The sequence below is a fragment of the Pristis pectinata genome, chromosome 6 (genome assembly GCF_009764475.1).
Source record: "Pristis pectinata isolate sPriPec2 chromosome 6, sPriPec2.1.pri, whole genome shotgun sequence".
Taxonomy (NCBI): domain Eukaryota; kingdom Metazoa; phylum Chordata; class Chondrichthyes; order Rhinopristiformes; family Pristidae; genus Pristis; species Pristis pectinata.
In genome coordinates this window covers 10,238,151-10,258,253 of record NC_067410.1, presented here as the reverse complement: position 1 = coordinate 10,258,253, position 20,103 = coordinate 10,238,151, and the positions used below count along the sequence as shown (strand labels likewise).

General features: G+C 39.4%; 1 protein-coding gene across 2 annotated transcripts in view; it reads left to right on the top strand.

Moving 5' to 3' along the window:
* LOC127571368 (twinfilin-2) overlaps positions 1-20,103 on the top strand; it is an 86,855-nt gene that overhangs the window by 32,066 nt on the left and 34,686 nt on the right. For both annotated transcript variants that reach the window (XM_052017681.1, XM_052017680.1), the window contains exon 3: positions 18,154-18,332. In XM_052017681.1, the coding sequence (XP_051873641.1) occupies positions 18,154-18,332 (179 nt within the window). The remainder of the gene's footprint in view (positions 1-18,153; positions 18,333-20,103) is intronic.

The window sequence follows — 20,103 nt, the reverse complement described above, 5'->3', positions numbered from 1 at the left end:
TACACTATATCTAGTATTTAATTATAGCCAATATCAAACATACAGGATATTTACTTTTCTGAATGTGTCACTTAACTCCCATGATGCTCCGAGCTTTAGATCACTGAAGAATAAACAAGCCGTCAGGTTGGAACTTGGATTTAAACCAATAAACAAAGCAATAAAAGGCCTAGATGCAGTATAAAATCTTGCAGTGTTTCTAACTTGCATATCTTCTCTGACACAAAAGTAACAAATGTGAGACTTGGCTAACTGCCGATACCGTTATAGATAATCTTAGAGTCATACAACACAGAAACAGGTCCAACCATCAAGTACCTATTTTTCACTAATCCAACACTAATTCCATTTTATTTTTCCTCATTCCCATCAATTCCCCTGGATTCTACTGCTCACCTGCACACCAGGAGCAATTTTACAACGGCCAATTAACCTACCAACCCGCACGTCTTTGGGATGAGGGAGCAAACTGGAGCACCCAAAGGAAACCCATGCAGTTGCAGGGAAAATGCAAACTCCACACAGGCAGCACTAGATGTCATGACTGAATCTAGTTCACTGGAGCTCTAAGGCTGCAGTTCTAGCTGCACCACTGTTCCACACTGGAGAGAGTTGAGCAGCCAGAGAGGGGCTTCCATCATATCTAACAGGTAGTGATGAGAGAAATCATACCATACAGACAATCTGCCATGACTGGTGCTGCTAGTCTCCAGTAATGGCCTGTACTTAATGTGCCAGCCAGAGTGCAGCCCTGAGCCCCACCTCTCAGTACTGAGCAGGTATGCTGCTCACTCCCCCCTCCCCCCTCCCCCCTCCCCCCTCCCCCCCAACCCAAGTAACAGCTCTACATGCATCCTCTCCTTCTTGGAATGCAGGATGATTCTTTGATGCAGGTTACCAGCACAGCAGTACTCAGTCCCAGTGAATGACTTTTTTTCAAAAGTTCAGTGGAGTGGGTGGATACTAATCCTAGAATCAGCGCTCTGAAGGGTTGTGCTAAGTGGGAACCCAGTGTTTAGGGATTCAAGAATATTGGTTGAGGAACATTGCACAAGATAGATTATTGTGGTCATGAAGCTATAAACTATCAATTAATCCAATCCCAGATCAATAGCACTGAAAATCATGTGGGACATGTAGTGCACAACCACCTGTTAATCATTTGGGCAGAAAATAATAATTCCCCTTCATGAAGCTCATCTCTGTGAAGAAAGCTGGAACCCTCAGTTTAAAACTTTGTCCATCTCCAGTGGAAAGGGAATCAAATGTTTGTTTTATATCCTTGTAGAAGTGCAGTTTCCATAATTTAAAATGCATGGATGCTTGTTAATCAGGCTATTGTACTTGCTGATTAATAGAACATAGAACAATACAGCACAGGAGCAGGCCCTTCGGCCCACAATGTTGTGCCAAACTAATTAAGCTGATCCCTTCTGCCTGCACATGGTCCATATCCCTCCATTCTCTTCATATTCATGTGTCTATCTAAGAGCATCTTAAACACCACTATCGTATCTGCCTCCACCACCCCTGGTAGCACATTCCAGGCACCTACCACTCTGTGTTTATAAAAAAATATATGCCCTGCACATCTCCTTTGAACTTCCCCCCCTCGCCTTAAGTGCATGCCCTCTAGTTTTAGACATTTCGACTCTGGGATAAAGATACCAGCCTATCTATCTATTCCTCTCGTGATTTTATAAACCTATCAGGTCTCCCCCTTGGCCTCCGCCGCTCCAGATAAAACTCCCTAGTTTGTCCAACTTCTCCTTGTAGCACACGCCCTCTGATACAGGATCTTGGTAAACCCCCTCCAAAGCCTCCACGTCCTTCCTATAATGGGGCAACCAGAATTGAATGCAATATTCCAGACGTGGCCTAACCAGAGTTTTATAAAGCTGCAGCATAACTTCCTGACTCTTGAACCCAGTGACTCGACAATAAAGTAAACATCCCATATACACATTCTTTTCCACCCTTTTGACTTGTGCGGCCACTTTCAGGGAGCTATGGACTTGGACCCCAAGATCTCTCTGGATACCAAGACTGTTAAAGATCCTGTCATTAACTGTGTAGTTTCCCTTCACATTTGACCTTCCAGAGTGCAGCATCTCACACTCGCTCGGATTAAACTCCATCTGCTGTTTCTCCATGCATATCTGCAACGGATCTGTATTCTGCAACTGATCTACACTATCCACAACACCACCAATCTTTATGATATCTTCAAACTTAATAACCAACCCATCCACATTTTTATCCAAGTCATTTAGATATATATCATAAACAGCAGAGGTCCCAGTATGCAGAACACCACTTGTCATGGACCTCCAGCCAGAATAAGACCCATCAACCACTACCTTCTGTCTTCTCTGGGCAAGCCAACTCTGAATCCAAGTGGCCAAGTCACTGTGGATCCCATGCATCTTAATCTTCTGGATGAGCCTACAATGAGGAACCTTGTCAAGTGTCTTACTAAAATCCATGTGGACAACATCCATTGCTCTACCTTCATTGATCATGTAGCCAACATCCACTGCTCTACCTTCATTGATGAATGCAATTAAGTTGACTCTTTCTTGCATCTGAATTATTTGAAACCTAGTGTAGGATTTTCCACACGCCATACTATCCATGAATTTTCAAACCTGTGAAATGAATGAAGCATGCACATGAAAAACCAGAGCCCTTGTTTCATTAATTGAACAAATGCTGTTGGTTGCTTTTGGCAAGTGGTGCTATAATTGTGGTTCTAATTCATCTTGGTGAGTTTACAATCAGAACATAAGCCCCAAACAAGGATACCAGACCCTGACTCTCCAGATATTAATTGAATACACCAAACAAGCAGATGTAATGAGTTGAATTCAGGGACATTCTAGCTTTGATGACTGATTGTAATAAAGACTTGCTTCTTACTAAAAAAAAACTGATGATACCTATTTCTCGCAATAGAGGATTATGGTCAATTTTGCTACATATCCAAGTCTGAATAAAAGATACAAAACTCACGCATTTCTAAGGTCAGATTTACCGAGTTCATTTGAAAACCTCAAGCATTATTTGTACCCATTCTCGGAAGTACCACTTCATATAAAGTGGAGTGAAGGTACAGAGAATCCAGAGAAAGGGACATCACGTGCATTTCTACTTTTGTTCTGGTTCTCCAACTGGGAAGGTCAAATTTGCTACGATCAGATTTAATCTTGCAGTATTTACATTCCCGTTGCTCTCATCACATTCGTGCCTCATATTACGTTAACTTATAGACACCAACAACTGGGGATTTAATTTGGACCATTTACATCAGTCCTGTTCAAGCACATTACTTCATAGCCAGCTTTAAGGATGTATCACTTCAGTTTAATTTCAAGAGAGGATAGATCCTGACGTTTTAGCTCCATTTTCTCTCCTTTGCATATACCATGCTGATATTTAAAGTAACATTGAAGCAAGAATAGGACATAAAAGGCAATTGACAGATGTAGATGAGAGTTCACAGTGAATGGAAAGCTTTTTTTTGTATATACTAATGATTTGGACCTAAATGCAAGAACCATGATTGTCATAGTTTAAGATGATGCAAAAACATGAAAGGAAGCTGTAGAAATGAAGTATCAGTGGACTGGCCAGATGGGCTGTAAAGTTGCAAATGGGATTCAATCCAGGGTAGTGCAAAGTTAATACATTAGAGAAAGGCAACAAGGGCAAGAGAATACAAAATAAATAATGGTATACTGAAAAGTATAGAGGAACTAAGGGACTCTGCAATGAACTTTCATAGATCAATGATGGTTAAAGGGCATATATGAGATACTTTCCTTGAATGGATAAGGAGTTGAATAGTAATTATTTTTATTGATTTCCAAAGATGGGAAAGGTGTTCAAACTTAGTTAAACCAAAGTTAGGCCATATCAGCAGTGCAATTCAGGTTACAACATTACAGGAGGGATATAATAGCCATAGAGAGGCTGCAGAGAAGATTTATTGGGATGTTGCTAGGGTTTGAGAATTTTAGAAATGGAAGAAGGTTGACTGGATTGGGGGAGGTATTGTTTTCTCTGGAATAGTTAGCTGAAGGAAGATTTAATCAAGGTTCATAAAAGTGGATAGGAAGAATCTATTCCTCTTAGCAGTGAGGACAATAAATAGAAAGCATAGACTTAAAGTTTTTTTTATGATTTTAACAACCATGTTAATGGGACTATATTACTGACCTCCCAGTAGTCAGCAGAATTTAGAGGAGCAAATTTGTAGAGAGATAGCAGAGAGTTGCAGGAAATATTAAGTTGTGATAGTAGGTGATTTTAACTTTCCACATGTTGACTGGGACTCCCATACTGTAAAAGGACTGGATAGGGTCAGATTTGTCAAATGTTGTTCAGGAAAATATCCTCAATCAATATGTAGAGGTCCCAACTAGCAATACTGGATCTCCTCTTAGGGAATGAGACAGGGCAGGTGACAGAAGTGAGTGTAAGGGAACACTTTGGATCTGGTGATCATTAGTTTCAAGATAATTATGGAGAAGGATAGGACTGGTTTTAGGGTTAAGATTCGAAACTGGAGGAAGGCCAATTTTGATGGCATCAGAAGGGATCTGCAGGCATAGACTGGGATAGGTTGTTTTCCGGCAAAAAGATGCTTGGTCAGTGGGAGGCCTTTGAGAGTGAAATATTGAGAGTACAGAATCTGTATGTTCCTGTTAGGATAAAAGACAAGGCTAACAGGTTTAGGGAACCTTGGTTATCGAGGGATATTGAGGCTCTGGTAAAGAAAAAGGAGGTACATATCAGGTATAGGCAGTTAGGATCAAATGAGGTGCTTGAGGAGTACAAGAAATGCAAGAGAACACTTAAGAGAGAAATAAGAGGGCTAAAAGAGGAGATAAGTTTGCTCTGTCAGACAAGGTGAAAGAGAATCTAAAGGGATTCTATAACTTTGTTAAGAGCAAAAGGATAGCAAGGGACAAAATTGGTCCTCTTAAGAATCAGCATGATCATCTATGTGTGGAGCCAAAAGAGATGGGAGATTTTGAATGGATTTTTTGCATCTGTGTGTACTTGGGAGACAGATGCAGAGTCTATAGAACTGAGGAAAAAGAGTAGCAAGTTCGTGGACCGTATCTGGATTATGGAAGAGGAGGTGCTTGAGGCGAATTAGGGTGGATAAATCCCCAGGGCCAGATGAGGTGTCCCCTCAGACCTTGTGGGAGGCGAGTGCAGTAATTGAAGGGGCCCTGGCAGAGATATTTAAGACGTCCTTAGCCACAGGTGAGGTGCCAGAAGACTGGAGGATAGCTGATGTTGCTCTGTTGCTTAAGAAAGGCTCTAAGAATAAGCCGGGAAATTATAGCAGATGAGCCTGATGTCAATCATGGGTAAATTATTGGAAGGTATTCTGAGGGACAGGTATATAAGTATTTGAATAGACAGGGCCTGATTAGGGATAGTCAACATGGCTTTGTGCGTGGCAGGTCATGTCTAACCAATCAAATAGAGTTTTTCGAGGAGGTTACCAGGAAGGTTGATGAAGGGAAGACGGTGGATGTTGTCTACATGGACTTTAGCAAGGCCTTTGACAAAGTCCTGCATGGGAGGCTGCTCCAGAAGGTTAAGTCACTTGGCATTCAGGATGAAGTAGTCAATTGGATTCAACGTTGGCTTAGTGGGAGAACCCAAAGAGTGGTAGTAGATGATTTTCTCTCTGATTGGAGGCCTGTGACTACTGGTGTGCCGCAGGGATCAGTGCTGGTCCGTTGTTGTTTATCAGCTATGTTAATGATTTAGACGATAATGTGGTAAACTGGATCAGCAAATTTGTGGATGACACAAAGATTGGGGGCATAATGGACAGCGAGGAAGGCTATCAATGCTGGCAAAGTGATCTGGACCAGCTGGGAAAATGGGCTGAAAAATGGCAGATGGAATTTAATGCAGACAAGTGTCAGGAGAATGAGGAGCGATTGTATAGAAGAATACAAAATTACGAGGGGTATAGATCGGGTGAATGCATGCAGGCTTTTTCCCTTCAGGTTGCGTGAGACTAGATCTAGAGGTCATAGGTTTAGGGTGAAAGGTGAAATATTTAAGGGGAATCTGAGGGGGAACTACTTCACTGAAAGGGTGGTGCGAGTGTGGAATGAGCTGCCAGCAGAAGTGGTGGATGCGGGTTCAATTGTTTGGATAGCTACATCAATGAGAGAGCTATGGAGGGCTATGATCCAGTGCAGGCAGAAAACCAGACCGGCATGGACTAGGTGGGTCAAAGGGCCTGTTTCTGTGCTGTAGTGCTCTATGACTACAAAGGAGGGCGGTTTGTCTTAGTGCTATTTATCTTGGTTCAAACCTCAAACATGCCCATTCTGTTCTGATCTCTAATCCTATTTCCTTGCTTGTCTGTCTCATAATATTCTTTTTTAAATGTTTGTTTAATTCTCACAAACACTTTCATTGACTAGGCTTTAAATTGCCATTTGCAATAAAGAATTAAAATTCCATTGACCATTTGAATGGTTAAAAACCTCGTAAAGCTTTTCCTTGTGCTTCAACTTCCAAGTTTGTGTCTCCTTTATCAGTGATTTAGCAAATCTTAAAAATAACCTTATAATAAAAAATACTGCCCCAACCCAGAACCTAAAAATGTTTTCAATATATATGCAGCCTCAAACCTTTTTGGAATTTTGAATACCTTAGCTGCCTTTACTCAAGTACATACAGCCCTTTTCTTTCAGCCTTCCATCATCACTATGGTATGGTGTGCTAGCCAGTCATGTTGTTTCTGTTCTAAAGTGCAGCATCCATTTTATAACAGTTGTCAAAGTCTGCAAACAATTTTCCAATGTCAATCCAACTAACATTTTATAAATACTCCTTGGTTTACATTCAGTGATCTGCCTGTAATTCTGTTTAATCCCTACATGGCCTCTTTCACATACAGTCTTGCTTATATTTAAAGATGTTTATCTATACCACTGAATCTGTGCTTCTGCATTTCACTGAGAATTGGATTATTTAATACGTATTACCATTCCCTGTCCTTCACCTCCCCCAGTCTATAACCACCAATCCTACTCCAAAATGTTCATTGCTTTTCTCATCCTTCTATCCATTGTATCTCTTTAATACCATAAGCCTTTAAATTCTCCCATTAATCAAATTCTTTCTGAAAGCCCAAATGGATCCTTTTTGTCACAAAAAATTGGTAACTTTCAGAAATACAGATATCAGTGTAGCTTCACTTTATCATTTAGCTACATGAGAGATATTTTCTGTAAAGTCCTTTATTAGGGGTATGTGATGGTGACATATCAATATATTCATATCTTCATTACATAGTTCAACCCACTGTTCCAAGAATTTTTGGACTTCAATTACTCAAAATATCAAATGCAATTTGATGGCTCATGACTGTGCATTTGGCATATCAAATTAATCATGTCATGTCCAAAAAAAGTTGATATAAATCGATTCTCATATCATTCTGTTAAAATTAAATTGTGCATAGTTAGAACAGAATTAGGCTCACAATTCTAATAGCCTTACATCAAAGCAGTTGGTAACTAAAAATAACTTAGCATCTAGTTTAAACAATTCAAGAGATGTGGTATGTAGCCAGCTAATGTGCATTCAAGGGAATTGGGCAACTAGATAAACATTTTCAAATACCAATACAAAAGTGTAACAGACATATGAGTCTACAACCGCTACAGAAATGTAGCAGTCTAGCATACATTCTAGAAGTAACTGAAATTTCTAGTACTTGCCCATGATTTTAATAGAGAAACAAAGGACTGCAGATGCTGGAATCTAGATGAAAAACACTTATGATGCTGGAAGAACTCAGCAGGGAAGAAGGGTCCTGACCTGAAACATTGACCACCTGCTTTTCTGCACGGATGCTGCCTGGCCTGCTGAGTTCCTTCAGCATCATCGTGTTTTTCACCATGATTTTTAATACTTTAGGTTCAGCTCCTGGGACAGTCAAGAGCAGAGGAGCAAAGCTTTAATTAGGTTTATAGAAGGCAAATATGAGTTTGTTGGGATAGTGAAGTCCGGAAGTAACAATGACTTGAAAAATCATGTTCCTGTAATTCGTTTTACTCAAGTGTATTACCTGAATGATGAAATTGTTAATCAGGGCAGTATGGTGATGCAATAATTAGTGATGTTGCCTCATGATTCTAAGGACACTAGTTTGATCCTGACCAAGGATGCCGTCTGAGCAGAATTTGCACATTCTCTCCCTGAGCAGGTGGGTTTCCCCCAGGTGCTCCAGTTTCCTCCAATATTGCAAAGATGTAAATCGGACACTGTAAAATACCCCTTAGTGTGTGTTAATGACTTAAAAAAATCAGAAGAAAAGTTGATGGGCATGTGTGAGAGAGAATAATTTGCAGCAAAATAAGGAGAGGGGGGTTTTGACCAAGGGCATTACTTCCCTGGAAGACAACATGAGCCCAATGACTACTTCATCACTGTAAGTACAATAGAACAATACAGCAAAATACAGGCCCTTCAGCCCACCATGTTATGCCAAAGTATAAAAAAAATATTCAGTTTGTATATAAATTAAGAAGAGTAGGAGCAAATGTCCTTGCCCTCTCTCAAATATGACAAGAACTGAACTAACCTGCAGCTATTGCTAGAATAAGTTCAAAGTCGAATTTATTCTCATCTGCACGTGTATGCACAGGTGCACTGAAAAACTTACTTGCAGCAGCATCACAGGCACATAGCATCAGATACACAACATTCACAAGAAAAGCATAAATTATACAAGAAAGAACGCAATTAGAACAAAACAAAGTCCATTGAAGTGCAAGGTGGTCATAGTGGTCCCAAACTGAGGTAGTGATTAAGGTTATGTGGGGTGGTTCAAGAACCAAATGACTGAAGGAAAGTAGCTGTTCTTGAACCTGGTGGTGTAGGCACTTCAGGCTTCTGTATCTCCTTCCCAATGGTAGCTGTGAGAAGAAGGCATGGCCTGGATGGTGGGAACCTTTGATGATAGATGTTGCCACCTTGAGGCAGCGCCTCATGTAGATACTACTGTTGGTGGGGAGGGATGTGCCTGTGATATGTTGGGCTGAGTACACTACTCTCTGCAGCTCCTTGCATTCCTGTGCATTCAAATAGATGTACCAGGCAGACCATGATGCAGCCAATCAGGATACTTTGAACATTATTTCTGCAGAAGTTTGTCAGAATGTTCGGTGACATGCCTCACCTCCTTAACCTCTCAAGAAAGTAATACGCTGGCCACCTTCCTTGTGATTGCACCTTTGTACTGGGTCCAGAATAGGTCACCCGATATGTTAATGCCCAGGAATCTAAAGCTGCTGACCCCTTCTATGACTGATCCACCAATGTAGACTGGTGTATATTCACCCTCCTTCCCCTTCCTGAAGTCAACAATCAGCTCTTTAGTCTTACTGATATTAAGTGAGAGATTTGTAAGAGACTGGCATCCAGCAGGAGTTGGACTGTCTCAGGTTTCAATAAACATCATTACAGCATTATTAATAATAGTCTGGATTAAAAACTCATTATGTTCTTACAAGATATTTCTATGTCTAAATTCATGTAATTGCTGTATGTACATGATTTTCAAAATAAGAGCTGTCAATTTCCCCAAAAGCCAAGATTTTAACTGAACAAGAGATAAGATATCTCACATGTACATCAAAACACACAGTTAAATGCATCTTTTGTGTAGTGTTCTGGGGGCAGCCCACAAGTGTCATCACGCTTCTGGCACCAAAGTAGCATGCCCACGACTTCCTAACCCGCACGTCTTTGGAATGTGGGGGGAATCCGGAGCACCTGGAGGAAACCCATGCAGACGTGGGGAGAACGTTCAAACTCCTCACAGACAGTGGCCAGAATTGAACCCGGGTCGCTGGCACTGTAATAACATTACACTAACCGCTACATTACCGTGTAAAGCCCCACATTTGTTAGTGTATTCAACCAGCTTTATTTGATAATTTTCCACATGCACTGTTAAAAATAACCTGGCCATTATTTCATATAACAGTCATTAATTTTAGTAATATAAATATTACTTGTATATTATTGAGTTGCTCCAGAGATTGAATTCTTGATTTTTTAATTTTTTCATTTTGTGTTAGTGCTTCTATAATTAAAAATGTATCCAGAGTACTGTTGGCTTATACTGATATGCTTCTTGCAAAAAGTTAGATTGTAAATCTGTAATGCAGAAGTATTTTACTCTGCTTAGTAAAATATGAATTTTCTGTACTTTCCTAAGCAGTGACCATTGTATTATCTTCTGTAGTGATATATCATCGCAGTTCCTTATAGCTCAAAGTGTCTGCATTTGCTGGTGACTTTAATGAAAGATGCACTTTAATGAAAGATTTCCCTTTTCCAGCAATATTTTCTGTCAGCATGTAACAATGCACTGTTCCTGATTAGAATGAAAGTGCTTGAGTATGACCAGGTGCCTCACTGGGATTGATTCCACACTGTTTGCATAGAACTATTTTTTTACTCCCATTTCCCAATGAGATGATCAATTTGTACCATGTCATTCAATCCATGTCGTCATCATTTCTCTGTTGCACATTTATTACAACTAGTTTAAGTAGTTGGCATTTAACTTCAGCATTGAGTTGGTTTTCCTTTAAATCCCCAGCAGATTAAGGAAGAGTACATTCTGGGGTGATATGCTTCATCATTTGTGCTGAATGACCACAGTCACAGTTTGTCTCATTCTCCATTACTATCCTCTGCTCATGGCTTTCAATGGAAGAAGTATCAGTTGCTTCTGTAATGAAATCTGTCAGCAATTGCTCATAGACACTATATTTTCTTAAATGGATTCTGTAGACTGTTGTCTACAGTCATGTAAATGGGGCGGCATGGTAGTGTAGCGGTTAGCGTAACGCTATTACAGCGCCAGCGACCCGGGTTCAATTCCGGCCGCTGTCTGTAAGGAGTTTATACATTCTCCCCATGTGTCTGCGTGGGTTTCCTCCGGGTGCTCCGGTTTCCGCCCACATTCCAAAAGATATACAGGTTAGGAGTTTGTGGGCATGCTGTGCTGGCGCCGGAAGAGTGGCAACACTTGCAGGCTGCCCCCCAGCATATTCTCAGTAATGCAAAAAGATGCATTTCACTGTGTGTTTCTATGTACATGTGACTAATAAATAAATATCTTGTATATGTATCTGAAGTCTGCTTTTTGTACATTATGCCAGGCTTAAATGGCAGGCATCTATCAGTGGAAACAGTTTCTTAGAGTGTGCTCAAATGTTAGAAGTCTTTATTAAATCTAATGTATTTTCGACATTGGTGTTAGTGTGTTTTCTTTAAAGATTGGAAGTATGCTTTATTGCTTAAAATAATTTTTAACAACCTGCACTCAGTTCCCTCTCCCAGTCCCACCTTGGCCAGTTTTTGTCCCTTTTAATACCATTCAGAGTGGAGGAAATCTGCCATTCTTACTTGACTGACCTCTCTGTGACTTCATGTGGTTGATTCTTAGCTATGCTCAGAAATAGATTAGCAAATCAATCAGCCGAAGGGATGCGAAAACACCATTGGCCTTGCCAGCAATATTCAGATCCTGAAAAATAAATGAATGAAGATTACTCATTTTTATATATTTGCAAAAGTGGACTTAACACAGATCTTTGTGGAGCTATCAGCATCCAGGAAATTAATTATTGGATTTTCAGTGGCTGAATGTGATGGAATTTCTGTTTTATTTGTGCTATGGATTTTGCTTGGGGAATTCAGCATATTAACTTAGTTCCTCTGTTAACATCCGTTGCATAATTTTTTTTTAGTAATTGTGACTTTTCCCTGGTTAAGAGTATGGAAGAATTAAAAACGATGGGTAAATGGGATCAATAGAATATCAAATGGAAATAGAACCTAGAAAAGAATGGGACCAGAACATGCTCGGAAATTCTGGTTGTTATATGCTGAACTGCCAAGTTGTTAACTGTTCTTTGCAATCAATTCCCTGTTGCACCTCAATTTTGGAGTCTAGATGCAGAGCTCCACTAGATGTGATCATTCCCCAGCACTTAACACTGGGAAATGTGTCTGTTGAACCTGTGCCAATTCATGATGGCACATCTGATGCAGGGTTAGGATCCAAAAACATCGACAATTCCTCCCCCCGTCCCCCCAGAGATGCTGTTCGACCCGCTGAGTTCCTCTAGCAGATTGTTTGTTGCCCCAGACTCCAGCATCTTCAGTCTCTTGTGTCTCTGTTTTAGACCTGATGCAGGATTAGTATTTAAATAGGAAATGCTCCAATAGGCTTGAATAATTTACATTTTTCTTTGATTCATTGAGTTTATTTGAATGTTTTTAATTTATGGTGTGTTTTTAGCCAGGATGTGTGAGTTGGATGCCTGTCATTTTTTTCTTCAGTGGTTCAGTGCACAGTGTTTGTTCTGGCCTAGCCACATGACTATAATGTCAAGCAGGTACATGTTGCCACACACAGCCTCCCCAGTTAAGATTCAAACAGCAATTACCAGTAACAGAACAGCAAAGATTGAGTTTGCATTTGCTGCATGAGTACATGGCAAGCACTGGCTACTGCTGACAGCAAGTTCTGCTCCAATATGTACATTTGTTTTCTAGTGCATCATAAATATGAGGGCTTAGAATGCACTTTGTTCTGTCATATCCAAGCTGGTTTGCCATATAAATAAAATTAAAAACAACAAGGAACTGTTTGATAATATAATTCCTTTTCCAAAGACATACATTTGGAGCAAGCATTTTTTTTGCTGTATGATAAATCAAATTTACTTCCCATAAGCTACTCAGATGAAAAAAAGTGTTTAAAATTTGCAGCAAGTTAGATATGAATATATGAAAGAGGCATTTAACTTAAAATGGGTATGTAAGTCGCTTCCTCTTCTCCCTCCCCCACTTCCCTCCACACGCGCGCACACATGCATACGCGTGAATGAGTTCTAGGAAAACACGAATTTAAAGCAGATTTAGCCTTTCCTCTATGTTTTAGGTTGAGGGTGAAGTAAAAAATCAATTCAAGTTTTAAAGTGCTGTTATGCCATTGCTGATGTACTCTTATGTTTTACAATTTCTTCAAGTAAAGTTTAATAAAATATGAGTAGACATGAAATACATCAATAAATAGTGCTTTGGACAATTAACATTGAACTCTCCCAATAAATGTAAACATGTTGGTGCAACCTCCTCCATGTTTTTGGCCTTGTTGAGTTGCACATTAGATTATACAATCGTTTCTGAAATAGTGACAAGGAACAAAAAAATTGCTGTGAGCAACAGAGCATGCATATGTCTTCTAATCATGCACATACATAAATGCTTATTTATCTAAATTAACAAATGATGGTATATATGCATATTAGTACTCATAACAGGCAAAGTCACGTTCACCAGGTTTATTAAAGGAATAACTAGTATTCTACCCGAGTATCAAGGTGGTTGGTTCAATATACCATAAAATACTCAAGAGCAATGTCATAATTTCTCTTTGCCACTACCTTGATAGCAGAATGACTTGAACTTGCCCTGACTATTTCAAATGATAGTTCAAAGTCTAAGATTATATTTTATAGCAACAAACATTCTGCTGGAGGAACTCAAAGGGTTAAGCAGCATCTGTGGGAGGAAAGAACTTGTCGACATTTTGGGTCAAAATTGTGCATCAGGATGACAGGGATTAAATTTAGATTAAATTATAATCTAAATCAAAAACAATTGAAGAGGTAGACCCATTTCTGATAATAAAGCCCAGAAAATTATTTGTGATATTAAAATATAATGGTTATAATAAATGTATATTTCTTGTGTTAGGATAGACAAAGAAGTTTCATACAAATCTGTTAAGTAACAGTAGATCTTTGATTTAAGAGTGGGCAAAGTTGAATTGTATTCATCAAAGTTTGTTAAATATTGTTAAATATCATGCACTGTTTTTCAGCGTTGGGGACTTGTGTTTAAAGTCTGTTTAAACTTGCTTATGTCTGTGTCAGAATCCTCCACCTACAATGATCCAAACTAGATTATTATGATTTATTCTCCTGTTTATACAGTAAAAAAATTCCAAAAGAAAACAAATCTGCACTTTTACAATAACCCGCACTGAAAAAATCATTGTCAATGAAAAATGGAAAATTACTCAATCATCCCACACAGTGATTCTTCACCTTGATTAACACAATGTTTCAAGCTTTAGAGGAAACAAAAACGCAGCGACCAATTTTGAATTGCATGAGTTCTAAACTATAGCTCTTCAATTTGTAAATAGTATCAGAACTGTGCAACTCAAGTGAAATCAGGAGAATGGTTCCGTGCATGAGTGCATAATAACATGAATAATTAAATGAAATCAGTAAATAAAAAAAGGTTAAATTCAGGGAATTGTATTGAAGTTCTGGTTCAGTACTCATGACCCTTTCTGGTCACTGTTAGCAAGTGCATTTATGGTCCTGTTTTGCAAACTCCATTTTTGGGTCAGTCCTGCTTACAGAAACTTGGATGCTTTGGTTAAGGTAATATAAACTGCACTTTGCTTGGTCTTAAAACAAAACATGGTCTGATGCAGAGACCAAAGTCTACCATGCAGAGCCTTTGACAAGGTCTTGCATGGAAGGCTAGTCTGGAAAGTTAGATTACATGTGATCCAGGATGAGCTAGCCAATTGGATACAAAATTAACTTGGTGGAAGGTTATTATTCACATTAGAGGCCTGTGACCAGTGGTGTGTGACAGGGATTGGTGCTGGGTCCACTGTTGTTTTTCATTAATATTAACTATTTGGATGACAATGTTGTTAACATAACAAGTTCATGAACGAAACCAAAATTGGTGGTGTAGTGGACAAGTGAAGAGGCTATCGAAGGTTACAACAGGATCTAGATAAACTGGGGAAGTGGGCAAAGGAATGGCAGATGGAACTTACCTTGGACAAACGCGAGGTGTTGCATTTTCGTATGTTAAAACAGGGCAGGACTTGCACAGTGAATGGAAGGGCCCTGGAGAGCGCTTAAGAGCAGAGAAACCTAGGGGTACAGGTACATTGTTCCCTGAAAGTGGATACAAAGGTAGACAGGGTGATGAAGGTTGCGTTTAGTACGTTTGCCTTTATTGGTCAGGGCATTGAGTACTGGAATAGGGACATCATGTTGCAACTGTACAAGTGTTTGGTGAGGTCACACTTGAAGTATTGTGCGCAGTTCTGGTTGCCGAGCTATAGGAAGAATGTCATTGAGCTAGAAAGGGTGCTGAAAAGATTCATGAGGATGTTAACTGGATGGGAGGGCCTGAGTTATAAGGAGAGGCTTGATTTTCTGGGACTTTTTTCCCTGGAGCATGGGAGGCTGAGAGGTGACATTATAGAGGTATATCAAATCATGAATGGTGTAGATAAGGTGGATGGCCACAGTCATATTCCCAGGGTAGGGGATTCTAAAACTAGAGGACATTATAGGAAGGATGTGGAAGCGTTGGAAAGGGTGCAGAGGAGATTTACCACGATACTGCCTGGTTTAGAGAGTATGCATTATGAGGAGAGACTAAGGGAGCTAGGGCTTTACTCTTTGGAGAAAAGGAGGATTAGAGGAGACATGATAGAGGTATACAAAATATTAAGAGGAATAGATAGAGTGGACAGCCAGCGCCTCTTTCCCAGGGCACCAACGCTCAATACAAGAGGGCATGGCTTTAAAGTAATGGGTGGGAAGTTCAAGGGAGATATCAGAGGGAGGTTTTTTACCCAGAGAGTGGTTGGAGCATGGAATGCGCTGCCTGGGGCGGTGGTGGAGGCAAGTACATTGGTCAAATTCAAGAAATTACTAGATAAGCATATGGAGGAATTTAAAATAGAGGGATATGTGAGGGGAAGGGGTTAGATAGTCTCAGGCAAGGTTTAAAGGTCGGCACAACATTGTGGGCCAAAGGGCCTGTATTGTGCTGTACTGTTCTATGATTCTATGACATGGATTTAAGGTGAGAGGGGAAAGATTTAAAAGGGATCCAAGGGCGTTTTTTTCCACAGAAAGAGTGGTATGTAAATGGTATAAGCTGCCAGAGAGAGTGGTATGTAAATGGAATAAGCTGCCAGAGAAAGTAGTAGAGTCTGGTACCGTTGCAAAATTTAAAAGAAGTTTAGACAGGAACATGGATAGAAAAGTTTGAGGGATATGGGGCAAACGCGGGCAAATGGGACTAGCTCGGAGAAGCACTTAGTTGGCAAGAACTGGTTTGGGCGAAGGTCCTGTTTCCATGGCGTATAACTCTATGACTCTATGACAAATGTCAAAGGCTAGGAAATCAATTTTTACAGTCAAATTTTCTTTTTAAATTAGAGTCATGTAGAGTTATGCAGCATGGAAACAGGCCCTTCGGCACAACTTGTCCATGCCAATCAAGATATCTATCTGAGCTAGTTCTGTTTGCCTGTGTTTGGCCCATATCCTTCTACACTTTTTCTATCCATGTACCTGACCTAAATCCAAGTGTAATTTTCTGAAGAAACACTCCAACAGAAGAAATTAGTATTAGGCCTTATTCAATTTTAAAATGCAGTAATTGATTATATTGGTGTGGATTGAGCTGTGTGTTACCCTCAACCGTGTGAAATCCAAATAATTTGTCACTTGCTGTTATCACATTGTGAGTAGTTACAACACACAGATTGGACTATCCCAGCAATTTCTTTCAATTCTGCAGCCCTCCAAAATCTCTGTGGACCACCATTTCTGAAGTCTTGTGCTTCCCAGATTCTCATTGCTTCACATTAAATGACCATCAACAGCAATGGAATTGCATTCCTAAATCGTGCTGCCTCTAATTGATGTCTTAAAGCCTACCTTTCTGCCCAAATGTTTCCAGCATCTCATAGGGGGATGTTCAAATTTTATCTGATAATGTTCCCGTGAAACACCTTGAGATGTTTTATGACTTAAAGGTGCATAAGTATACCTTGTTATTTGCATTATCATAGCTCAAAGAGTATATCAGTGCATCACAATTTATTTTCGCTGAGGGTGATGAATCTCTGGAATTCTCTATCCTGGAGTGTTGTCAAGGCCAGATCATTGGTTGTATAATGGTTGAGGTAGATACATTTTTGAAAGAACATATAATTGAGGGCCATTGGGAACTGGTATACAAGAGAGTTGAGACCAATGTACATCGACCAGTGTTTATATTGAATGGCAGGGCAGGCTTGAGGGGCCATGTGGCTGCTCCTACTCCTGCTCCTATTTCCTTGTGAAATAATGGCAAGCCATTAGCTGTTCCCAAGAACAGTGTGATTTCCCAAGAACAGTGAATAACAAAGGGCCAATAATTTCACACTTAATATAGTCCTCAAACTACAAAGCATACACTGAGTACAGTCATACTGCATAAGCACATACATCCGAATATCACGTGAAATAACTACTACAAAAAGATATTTTCAGAGCCATTTTTGAATGTCTATTTTTAAAAGGTGAGTTTATTGTAGTTTTACTGAGTTGACGAATATAGCTTCTTAAGGAAAGGTTTTTAATTGTATTATCACTTGTTACTAATTGAATGTAGGGCTACAATTTCTTCAACACAAGCTAAAGAAAAGAATAAATTAGCATCTTTTGTCATTTTTGTGGCAGTTATGTGCCAGGAAATTAAATGACTTTCATGTAGGTGACATGGAGACAATATCAAACAAACCCAGGTCCATTTTGCGGCAGTTTTGTTTACACATGTCTTTTTATGTCAAGAGTAGATAGCCGACCCATCTGGGAAGCATCAGCTAGTCCTCTGTCACCATCTGCTTACCAAGAAGTACACTAGAGCAGCTACAGAATTACGGACGCAGTGATTAATTTTCATTCCTTTAGTGACATGTTTCCTTTCTGCTGCCCTCCTGATTTTGCAACCATGAAGTGGTATGTGATACCTGTAAATTTTAATAATTATTTTGTAACCACTTTAAACAGTCAGTTAAGATCATGGTGCAACATTGATCATATGAATGCACACAGTACATTTTGAACATAATAGTGTTTGAATTTTTAATAAAAATGGAAAATGTATGTTTGCCTGCCTTGCCATTTATACTTGACAAACTGAGCAAGAGATCACCTTGAAATGTGCATTTTACAATGTGTATTAATTCTCTTCCAGAGCAGTTAGTATTGGGGATGTACAAAGAGCCATCACAGGCATGGGACGGAGACTACGACAATTTCATCCTTCCCTTGTTGGAGGACTTGCAGCCGTGCTACATTCTTTATCGCCTTGACAGCCAGAATGCACAGGGTTATGAATGGCTCTTTATTTCCTGGTCACCTGATTATTCCCCAGTAAGTTTTACATGCTTTCTTTCAATACCAGCAACGTTAGAAGTATTAAGAGGATGCTTAGGCTTTAGAGGAAAGCTTAAAGCTTCATTTCAGGCTTTACCCTTGTATTTTATTTGTTTTTAAATATAAATGATGTGTTGAAAACATTTACACTGGCACCAGTGTGAAGCAGCTTATGGAGGGGCTCTATTCCATAGTTTCTAAGCTGAACCATTTGCTGTGTTAGAGTATGAGCCTGTTCAGGAATATATTACTACACTTTAATGTAATTATCTCTTATTTCTGCTTTCTGAACTTGATCATGTAAATGAAAAATGTATATCAAGCATGGTGGTATTCCATAACAGCTCATAAATTTTCAATTACCTTAGTTACAAAGGAAATCGAAACCAGTTTTCATGCAGCTGATGTGTCTCTTGGGAAGTATTTTTGACCAATGGAAGTACATTATCTTTATTGTAAATGAATACTGATACATATAGGCTACCACTTGTCTCAATTAAAAAGGTTTACTCTGTATTCCTGTGTTTAACGAACCCTCAAGCTTTCAACTAAAACATCGTTGTTCCACTTAAAAGATACCTTATTGGTCATCAAGCTTCCCAGAATCTTTGAAATTTGAAGATGTAATCTGTGCTTTGCATGGGGAGTCCAAAAACACTGGGATAGAATTGGACCTAATGGTGATTGTGCTCCAGATCAGCTGCTGTGCTGCCATTGTAACAGGCAAACCATCAACTTTCAATCCCAATGAATGTATTAAGTTAACTGTCCCATACAATGACTCCAGAATGCACAAGACTAGAGGGAACAAGGCAATTGCATGTGGTCAGAATGGGCTACAGTACCATTTTAGTGATTCAGACTATTTGTTCCATACTTTATTAGTGTATTGACAAGAGCTTGTGATGGCCTATGACTGTGCCAGGCTGGTGCATGCTCTACCTAGTATAGATCACTTGCATTGAAGGCTCCTCCAGCCACCTCCCCACCCCCCCCACCCCCCACTAATAATTTGTATGTACAGATGTACTAGAGTGGCAGCAAGTGAAACGGCAAAGAATTTAACTCCTTTACTCTCTTGCTGCAAAAAATATTTTTTTTCTTGTTCATATGTTCCAAGTAAATTTCCTTTTTTTTAATAAAGACTATATATTAATTCTAGTTTCTCCATCCCACGGATACTTGTTTTTTGAAAGTAATAACCACATCTTTTTTGAAAAATAGAGCGTGAACTGGAATGCAGAGTCCACGAGAGAAATACCATTTATCAAACAAATGGCAGCAAAGGATTGTAAGCTGCTTATCAGTTTGCTGCCGGTTACACTGATGGATGGAACCAGGAAGCTGCTGATCACTCACCAATGCCTACTTTCTGCTGAGAAAACAAATCTGGGCTCTTGTATTGAAATACTGAAATTTGACAAAGAAAATCTTCTAAAGATAGAATGATGTAAAATTTTCGAATAGAAAATATACTCTAGGGATCATTTTTTTCAGCTTGTAGTTTGTCATTCTAATTTATATCAGAGCACAGTATTGAATAAAGATTCTATTGTTTTTCATTGTCTTAAGTCACAAAATATGTCCTGCAAAAATGGTCATTGTCATGGCTATGAAATCCCTCTTTCCTCTTCCTCCATGTGTGAATTTTGTCAGATTTCTGAAGTGTGCAGGCAGAAAATAAACTGCAAACTGGGCTCCATAATATTGCTTATCAGTTGGCCATTGGGTGACACAAAATATAATAGAATGTTTACAGCACAGTAGG